The sequence below is a fragment of the Denticeps clupeoides genome, chromosome 5 (genome assembly GCF_900700375.1).
Source record: "Denticeps clupeoides chromosome 5, fDenClu1.1, whole genome shotgun sequence".
Classification (NCBI taxonomy): Eukaryota; Metazoa; Chordata; class Actinopteri; order Clupeiformes; family Denticipitidae; genus Denticeps; species Denticeps clupeoides.
The window spans coordinates 25,543,811-25,553,975 of record NC_041711.1 but is presented as its reverse complement, the minus strand read 5'-3'; the positions used below and the strand labels follow the sequence as shown (position 1 = coordinate 25,553,975).

The 10,165-nt window shown below is 37.0% G+C and overlaps 1 protein-coding gene and 1 long non-coding RNA gene across 2 annotated transcripts; one reads left to right on the top strand and one right to left on the bottom strand.

The window, feature by feature from the left end:
• Positions 1 to 332: 332 nt before the first annotated feature.
• LOC114791177 (uncharacterized) lies at positions 333 to 901 on the top strand. The gene is made up of 3 exons (XR_003749931.1): positions 333 to 506; positions 600 to 650; positions 809 to 901. It is a non-coding gene; the product is annotated as an uncharacterized LOC114791177 (long non-coding RNA).
• Positions 902 to 1,510: 609 nt separating this feature from the next.
• On the bottom strand, positions 1,511 to 10,165 carry ceacam1 (CEA cell adhesion molecule 1). The gene is made up of 13 exons (XM_028981402.1): positions 10,088 to 10,165; positions 7,732 to 8,046; positions 6,884 to 7,162; positions 5,969 to 6,229; positions 5,601 to 5,870; positions 5,192 to 5,443; positions 4,817 to 5,089; positions 4,481 to 4,732; positions 4,031 to 4,309; positions 3,561 to 3,812; positions 2,334 to 2,609; positions 2,006 to 2,227; positions 1,511 to 1,926 (listed from the first exon to the last, which is right to left on the bottom strand). Exons 1-13 carry the CDS (start codon positions 10,140 to 10,142, stop codon positions 1,826 to 1,828), a joined length of 3,087 nt encoding a protein of 1,028 aa, XP_028837235.1. The 5' UTR covers positions 10,143 to 10,165; the 3' UTR covers positions 1,511 to 1,825.

Genomic DNA, 10,165 nt, shown 5'->3' with positions numbered 1-10,165 from the left:
CAAGTAGAGCAATCAGGTGAAAGCAGGTTCAGTATGAGGAAGTTGTCAGGAAAAGTCATGGGTCAGAAAGCGTAATCAGACAAGAGCAGAGTTTAACAAGACCAAGAGCAGTAAGGCAAAAAGAATATTTTTTTTGATAAACGTGTTTTATTGTGAAATGTGAAATGTGTCATCATTACTCACATAAACCCATCTTTTTGTATTCTTAACCACATTCCTCTAGACCATGCTATGCCATGCTTTCTGGATGCATGAAGCATGCCTGGGCACTGTTTAATTTGAAGAAATTTGAGCCGCTTCACACCTGGACTATAAATACACGTTCAGATGGCATTTTTTTTATACAGAAATACTTGCAAGAGCTTAAATTCAAGGCTGTTTTTAAAGAAAACATTATTACTATTCATTCATACAGATACTGGACTTCATACTGGACTTCACAATGAAATACGGAGAATTACTATTGATTGTTTGTCTTTTAGTAATGTTTGCACATCAGGATGAAGGTAATTGTATAATAATAACTGATTAGGGTAAAGTCTTATTATTAATGCGTTTTTTTTTTATTTCTGTATTTATACTTTTCTCACATTTTCAAGGTCTTTATACCAATGGCCCAGCCACTGCAGCAGGAACATATCTGAAGACAGGTATGTTGGGTCTTTCATTTAATCTCAGAAAGTTAGGTGCTTTATATCTTTCAGAGTATATTTCAGGGTTAACACAAAAATGTTCATCACTGTATCAGTTCCACAATATTTAACAAAGAGCTATGACAATAATTTTCTGCATCTGCATCTGTAATCAGAATTAGAAAATCACCAGAACATAAAGAGAGAGAGCAGTCAGTTACCTCTGGATCTTGGAAAGCAGCTTTGTATTTGCAGCAGTAAGTATGACGGTTTATAATGCATCATAATTTCAACATGCACTAAAAAAATTACAATGATGTTAATCATTAAACTGGTTTATTTGCACTATACATATTAAAGTTTTAAGGTTAGGTAAGAATATATGGTTATAAAATTGTATGATATTCTACTTTGATTGCTTTGATTGCTCAGAATTGTTCACATTGTGCTTTTGCCTTGCTTATATAAATGCTAATATTTATTATGCACAGAAAGTACAGGACAAACCTGTGTCTGTCAAAGGTTCACCAAATACAAGCCAAGTATGTATCTATGGTGTGCACAATTCAATTACACTGTTTTTATGAACCTCAGGTAAATGAATGCATTTTCTTTCTCTTTCCGTTCCTCTAGAGTGCCTCAAGAAGAAGTCAAGAGGCAATCGGCAAGGATGTAAAGCAAACCATAAACCCAAAGGCAGCATTAGCACACCTTTTTAAAGCAGATGGTGTTCAATGATGTCCACTGATGGTACTCTTCAGTAAAAAACATCTGAACAGTAAACAAACATGTGAACATTTTTTAAATTTTTTCAAAGCCTTAATGTGCCAAATAAATGTATCTGCAAATATACTTTTGACTGGCACACAATGTAAAGCGAAAAATATTGTATTTTTTATTTCAAGCAATTGTTATTGTAGTGTAACACCTTTAATATGGCTACAACTTTATATTATATAACTACAATATTGAACATTTATTAAATAAATACAATTCTATGTATATCGCCTACTGATTGCATTATGAACACAATACTTTATACAGTCAGTTATTATAATTACAAAGAGAATAATAATAGTAAGTGGCTTCCAACTGATGGATGTATATATGTTTCTATTTGCTCATCCATCCGTCTTAATATTTTGATTTAATTAAATTGCATTTAATTTAATTGCATCCCACAACTAACCTATTTAGATAAAGGAGTTAGCAATCACATGGACAAAGACAACCAGCGTGGATGGAACTATTAAACTAAAGTTGGACTGGACCGGAGGAACAGCACCTGTACCTGCTGGATAGATAGATACATTCACAAGATAAGAAAATACATTGTCAAGCAGTATTTTGTTGTTTGAATGAACGCAACTTACGTGGTAGGGTGAAAACAGCTGTACTGGTGACCTTTGTCCGGGGATTTCTGGCCTTGCATGAAACTGGACCTCCCATGGGAATGATATTTACCAGCGAGATTTCATTACTGGTTCCAATTATTTTGTTATTAACAATCCACTCAAACACACTGGGAGGTTGGGAAAGAGCCACACACATGAGTTTGGTGTTGATCAGTGAAATTTGTGCTCTAACCGGTCCATCTGAAACATAAATATATAGAAAAAACAAATTGATAATTATTTATTTTGCTTTACTATTAGAACAATTTTTAGGTTTAACAAATTTTAGTAAAAGGAAACTACTAACAGCTTGCAATAAGTTGGTAAGGAGAGCTGAACTGTTGTTCCACAATATTTGCAGCAACACAATGATAAATTCCTTCATGACTGGACTGAAGAGGGTTGAAATAAATGCTGACATTGTCCTTAGAAACAGCCATCTGCTCAGTGAGGATTAGTGGTTGGTTGTTTTTCTGCCAGTAGACACTGTTGTAGGATCCAGTTGTTTCACAAGTGAGAGTGGCATTCACAGAGTGCAGGGGAATAACTGGGGTTGCCTTCACCTGAAGAGTTAACATGGGTACTTTAGGGAAAAAAAAAAAAAAGATTTTTATGAGAAATTGTGAAATCTGAATAATCATTTACTGAACATGTTTGGGGTGTTCATTAGAAAAATGAATTAGTCTAAAGTCTGTTTCAACTCTAAATCAGGGGTACTCAATTATATTGTCTATGTTAATAAGTTTTGGAATAACTATAAAAAAGTTATAACCCAAATGAACATTTCAAGCATTTGGAAATATAGCATATTACACTATTTGGATGAAAGTATTGGGAGACACCTGTCATTCCAACCTATTGCCATGTGTTGGCAGATGCAACATAGGCTGGTTAGTAGTCTAGAGGTTAACACACTTGCCTATGAACAAGAAGACCACAAATGTCCCATTTACTACGATTGTGTCCCTGAGCAAGAAACTTAACCCTGAGTTGGGACTGTTGGGAACGTTCCTGTATCTATTGATTGTAAGTCGCTCTAGGTAAGGATGTCTGAAAATTGCATAAAGATGTAAAATAAAAGGTAAAGTGCATGGTAGTTGTCTATGGAGTGACAAATCAAATTTCCCTTGCTTGGTAATGTAACAAAAGAACCAATGCATTCTACCAACTTTAAATAGTATGAAGAGGATAATTGTAAGAAGTGTGAAGCATTGGTAAAGGGAATTCTTCTTTGGATGATTCTTTGGACAAATTGCTGGTTTATATAACCCTGATCATATCACCAGCAAACAGCTGTGAATGGACTAGAATGGAGAATATAAGACAGGCCTTTTTACTGACCTCTGGTCTGGATTGCTGTGCAACCTTTCCACAGAGAGATTTCAAAACCGTGTGCAACAAGTTTGGAACCAATACTTGCCCATTCTGCATAAATTTGGCCATCCCTGATCTGACATGAATAACACCTGAAGCAAGAAATTGTCCTGCTTCATAAAAGATTTGTAACTCAAAATTACAGACTCAGCACACTTACTAACAACCATTAATTGATGTGAGATGTTACTGCTCATTCCAGTAACATTGTTACTGGCCACACAGGAATAGCTCCAGTTCCCAGCACCAGTCAGCATGCCAGTTTTATAAACAGGTCCATCTGCCACTTTAGAGTTATTAGAATACCACGTGAAGGTACTAGCTGGCCAAGAAGAAGCAGAGCAGTTGAAGATCACTGAGGTTCCTTTTTCAGCAGAGCTTGGTCCAGAAATGATGGGTTGCTCTGGTCCAACTGTGTAAAAGCAAAAGGGTTTCATTCATTTTAAACTAGCTCTATTTGCTTGATTAGACTTCCTTAGCTTGTAAATAGAATGATTGCATGTTTGTAGTTCTTTCCTATGTCCTTTTAAATAAGTTGATATGGGATTTGTACCATTTTAGTTTTAAATAATTTTTTTCAATTTAAAATTTAATTAAAAAATTACTGTGATAAAACAGTTTCATACTTACAGTTCACTATGAGATCATACCCTGCGCTGGTTTTGTTGCTTATGAGGTTGAAGGCAACACATTGGTAAAGTCCAGCATCAAGATGGGTTATGGATATTATAGAGATTGTCATGTTGTTGTTAATAAAGGACACACTGGAATTTGGCACAAAGTGCATTCCATTCTTCATCCAGTAAATGGAGCTTGTCTGACTGTCGACGCTGCATGTCAGGACAAATGGTTGGCCCAGAATTGCATTTACGTTATTTACAGGAAGTACCACAACATTAGTCAAAGGAGCTGCAGAATGAAAGAGATGAAATTAATTCTTCAGTTATTTGTATCGCAACTGTTCTAAATGAAATTAAATGACATAAAATGAATGGAAAAGGGTCTATGAATGTGGTATATCTGTAACTTACATTATTTATCAAAGAATGAGTTTCATTGAATAAAAAATATGCAACTTACCAATAACCATTAACTGACTAAATGCTGTAGTATTCATTTTTGTGACATTGTTATAAGCCTCACAGGTATACAAGCCACTCCTGGACAAAGGAAGATGATTCATCTCCAGAGTTTGTCCTGTTGCCACAATGGAGTTATTGAAGTGCCATGTGTACATGCAGGCAGGTTGGGAGGTAGAAGAGCAGTGGAATGTCACATTAGATCCTAGTTCTGATATACTTGGTCCAACAATATATGCAGACCATGGTCCGTCTGTGAAAAACATTAAACGTTCAAATTACTGTTGAAAGTATGCTTATTGATAATGCTACTTCTATTTCATGGGAATTTACTTACAATTGACATTTAGTGTGTGTGTTTGGCTAACCATACTGCTCACAGCATTGCTGGCCTCACAGACATACGCTCCATTGTCAGACAGCTCGGCTGAGCTGAAGACCACTGTTCTGTTACTGCTGTCAAATGTCATCCTGCTGTCAGGATGGATGTACGTGCCATTCATAGTCCACTGAATGTGGTCGACAGTCCCAGTAACATCACAGCTCAGTGTGAAAGACATATTCAGCATAGGCGTGACTACTTCACGAACTGAGATGTTTGATATTGGATCTGTAGAAATACATACACATATTTGGGCTGGTTGCAACATGTGAACTTATCCCAGGAAATTGCACAATCTGTGTCCTTGAAAACTAGTATTTTAAGACTCACCAATGACTGTGATTACTGTAGATTTGGTCTCAGAAAAGTTAGTCATATTGTTGTGAGCCACACAAGTGTAGTTTCCACTTTGTGACGTTGTGAGTGGACCTGTCTGAAACTCTGCACCATATGCCACTATGGAGTTATTGAAAAACCAGGTAAAATGACTCTGAGGCCAAGAGAATGTAGTGCAGATCAATGTCTCAGAAACTCCTGCCTTGATGATGGCAGGGCTTGTGATATTAAGACTCCTAGGACCATCTGCAAAATGCAAAAAAAAAAAAGATTTTTAATCCATATGTCATGTTCCCATGACTAGTCTGCATTTATGATTTATAGTCTTTCCAATTTGACCATTAAAATAAACTGAATTAAAAGCATTGATATGCATTTGTATGCCTTGCATGTTGATACTCACAGTAAACCATAAGCATGTATGCTGGACTGATCATATTGCTAACAGCATTGCTGGCTTCACATTGATACACTCCATTGTCATAAAGTTCCACTGGGCTGAACGTTATTGTCCTGTTGTTATCATTAAAGACTATCCTGATAGAAGCATTGAGGGGTGCACCATTCATCATCCACTGAATATAGTCAGTAGTCCCACTCACATTACAACCCAATGTGAAATTCATCATATCTATTGGTGTCCCAGCATTGACTGTAACTGTTGATATTGGATCTAGGAATAAAATAAAGCAAAAAAAAAACAAACTTTATCAGAGCTGTGAAGAATGAACAACTCAAAAATTATGTTGAGTCATATAATTTTGGTCTCACCCATGATTGTGACTGCTCTTGTTGCAGAAGCCTGGAGGAGTGTTACGCTGTTGTATGCTAGACAGGTGTAATTTCCGGAGTCTCTTGGATTTGGGTCTGAAAGTCTAAAGATTTCTGTAGTTGCATTAACTACCCCATTATGTATCCATTTGTATGAGGCTGGTGGGTTTGAGTCAGCAAAGCAGGAGAGGCTAATAACAGACCCAGACTTAAAAACTGTCCTCTCAGGGTTAACCGTAATGGAAGGATTGCTTGGGCCATCTGGGTTGGGAGAGCAAAATTAAATAACAAATTATGCAATTTGCTGGAAAATCATAAAAATATATATTTTTGGAGAAATCAAATCATAAACCTGTTACAGTGGTTTATGATATGGAGACAGTGGTGGCCTAGTTCAAGGTTGCCGGTTCGAATTCTGAACGGCAAAGATGCCACTGCCTTCCCTACACTGCTCCCTGGGCATCTTTCATGGCTGCCCAATGCTCCCTCAGGGAATGGGTACTTTACTCCAATGAGTACGGAATATTTTGTACTCACATACACATTCACCATTCACAAATAGATGAGGATAATATATTCTTGGAAACACAGTGCTGCTGGAAATACATGTCTGAAACCATTGATGTACATGGCACACCCGATGAAGAAATGTAAATGCGATACCCTTAGAGGGAATGACGAGATGCACATGCAACACATGTTAAAGGAATGTGTAAGGTGATTATGTTTTGGGGCTTGGATTTTTTGGTTGAATGGGAAAAATTAGAAGATGTCATGTCATTACTGAATGAGTAATGGTTGTGGACAGACATAGGTGTGTTGAAAAACTGTCCCTGTAACTACTAAATGTAAGTCACTGTGGATTAGAGCGTCTGATAAATAATTTAGGGTGGGGTGTCATAAAAGGTTACTTACATCTGATGTTGAGTTTAATGGATGAGATGTTCTGATTGCTGATGTGATTAGACACGATGCAATAGAATGGTCCAACATCATGTCTTGTGACATTCTGTATTGTGACAGTACTGCTGTTCATCTTGGTTTGAACCAATCCATTGACTGTTGCATTGGAACTGCTATTCATCCAGACAAATGTGAGCGAAGATCCAGACGCAGTGCAGGTCAGGATGACAGAGCTTGTAAACTCGATTGGGTTTGTGTTGCTCATAACCAAAGTCAGATTAGAAACTGGCACTACAGTTAAGGTAAGGGGAAATAAGTGTAATAAAGATTATTACTAATATCTAAATGCTGATTGACAATCATTTAATACATAAAAATGACACATTATTATACATAAATAAATAATGCTCTTTAAAAAAGCCTCATTATGTGTGTGTGTGTATAATTTTATATTTTAAACATAATTTTATTTGGTAAGAGCATTATCTATTTATGTATTATATTATCTATATTATTATTTATGTCACAGCAAAACCCTCCCTGCTTAGAAAAGACTTTATAATATGTTCATTACATAACCTCACAGGGGTTATTTATGGAAGTCCATGGAGGACATGAAATATACACACAAACACACACACACGAGAAGGTACATCCAAACTTTTGACTGGTAGTGATTGTATGTGTATATTTGTATTTGACAACAGAAAGAGTATTGTCTAGTGAGACATGGAAACGATAGTTTGTTAATGTAGTTGGCATTCTGTGAAAGCTCAGATCATGTTCAATACTGGTGTTTACTAAAAATAGATACTTTTCTTAGGTTGATATGTTAGTTGTTGTGGCCCATATTTTCTTACCTTCAACAAATACAGTGTATTGTGCATAATACACTGGTTTTATCCCTTGCAAGATATAAACACCAGCGTCATTGAGTTGAACAGAGGATATGGACAATTGATACGATGTGTTATTCATCCCCCCTCTTGGTGCAAAGCTGGGAGTAATATGTACACTTCCTGGGTACCAAAGTGAAATAACAGTGTTTCCGTATATCCAATAGCCAACATTTATGGCCGATTTCTGATTTGTATCCAGGGTCAAGTTTTGTCCAACGTCTACATATACCATGTCACCTGTAGGTCCATTTATATACACCACCTTAGCAGAGAGGTCTGGAGAGAGAAAAGAAAAGAAATGGACATAAACTGGATGAAGTTCACATAACTTTGATAATTAGACTTGACATCATTATCACTGACTTGAAACTTGAATTTGTTTGAACATACGTCATGTTATGTTAAATATTTAAATGTACTTTCCTTAACTCAATATGTCAGTCAAGTTTTGTTTTTAATCTGAGTTATCATGTCAGTGTTACTATGAGTAAAGAGTTTAAGAGGTTTCATGACCTCCACCCTTTCACCCTCTTTATTAAATCCTTAACATATGGTCTTGTCCCAACAGCCTTCAAAAAGGCAAGCAATCATTGCAAATCCACCACCAATACCTCTAAAACATAGCATCTATAATCAGATTTCTAACTACATTACGCAGAACGACCTTCAGGACCCAAATCAGTCTGGTTTCAAAACTGCCCACTCCACAGAGACTGCTCTTCTGGCCGTTACAGAGAAACTACATGCTGCTAGATCAGCAAAGATTTCATCAATGCTAATCTCTCTGGACCTTTCAGCAGCATTTGACTCAATCACCAACAAGACTCTCCCACCCATCCTTAAGAGTTTGGGAATTATCAGCTCAGCATGGAACGGGGACATGGAAGGGGACCATATCTGCTCCTCACAAGTCCTCAACTGGTGGCTCAGTACTTGGCCCTTTCCTGTTCTCCCTTTACACCAAAAAACCTGGTAAGGTCATGGGTCATCCTATTGGTGCTATGGAGATGACACCCAAATCTTTTTTTTTCTTTTCTACCATCAGATGTAAACGTGTCCACCTTCCCTGTATGACATCTGACCCTGGATGGCAGCACATCATCTGAGCTGCTATTAATTTCTGCTGATTGGTCTCCACAACAGGACCGTAAAATCTTCCTAGACAATTCTTCAATCTCTCCCTCTGCCACTGCATGCAGCCTTGGGGTAATCATGGACAATTCCCTCTTCATCTGTCCAAGCTCTCTTGTTCATGTCGATTCCTTCTCTACACCATTCAGAGGATTCGTCCATTTCTATCAACACAGGCTACTCAGATACTTGTCCAATCTCTGTACTAACTACTGTAACTCCCTCTTGGCTGGTCTTCCTCTCAGTGCTACACAACCTCTCCAGTTGATCCAGAATGCTGCAGCACTTGTTTTCAACCTTCTTAAATTCTTTCACACCACTTCACAGCGGCATTCCCTCCACTGGCTTCCTGTAGCTGTAAAATATTCAAAATACTGATGCCTGCCTACAAAGGAAGGGTCAGCACCTCATCACCCCTTTCTCTGCACCTCAATCTCTACGATCCTCCAGCACTGCTTGACTGATTCCATTATCTCCCAAGGTACTAGGAAAGCAGTCCTCTAGACTCTTCTCTGTCTTTGCTGCTATGTGGTGCAATGAACTCCCTCTAGATGTCCAAACAGCCAAGTCATTAAAGATCTTTAAGTGCAAAACCTTCCTGTTTAGAAAATATCTGGACTAAATGAGCTCTTTAACACACTTTAATTATATTGGTTCTGAGTTGTTATGCAAAAGGTATGTCCAGATTGGGTCCTAGTGAACCAAATGAGGGATTTCACTGATGGATATTTAAAGCACTTATGTAAGAGTGTCTGCCAAATGTGATGATGATGATGATGACACAACTTGGGCAATTGAGAAACATTGAGAAATACATCAATATTTATGCAAATTAGATGTAGAAAATGTAGACTACAGATGCATTAAAAAGGGTAAAAAGTGATTATTTCACCAAATCTGAATATGTTGTAATAAGCAGAATTACTCTCGTACAACTGTAGATGTGGAAACAATCAGTTTCAACAATCCTCAGTTTTACCTATCTTTACCTATCTATTCACTGGTAAAGAAATTATGTAAAAACTCTTTATTGCCCTTACCTGGCCTAAACCTAAATTAATAAAATGTGCTAATAATTCTTACACTTAAGAGCACAGCAAATAGAGTATTATGGTACATATGTTAAATACAAATCATTAAACCAAACATTTATACAAATTCTGCTCAAAATAATTTTGGAAAGTACCTGGTATAAAGCTGAACAGGAAAAAAAGAAAAACGAATGTGTGGATATATCCCATTTTGTACCAAAGCCAGAAAAAGT

Bases quoted from the DNA above. Each gene is read 5' to 3' on its own strand.
- ceacam1 (XM_028981402.1), bottom strand. From the start codon at position 10,142: ATGGGATATATCCACACATTCGTTTTTCTTTTTTTCCTGTTCAGCTTT. The intron at 7,163-7,731 runs GTAAGAAAATAT...CCTTAACTGTAG, and splicing joins ATACACTGTATTTGTTGAAG to TGCCAGTTTCTAATCTGACT. The intron at 5,090-5,191 runs GTGAGTCTTAAA...GTATTTCTACAG, and splicing joins TACAGTAATCACAGTCATTG to ATCCAATATCAAACATCTCA.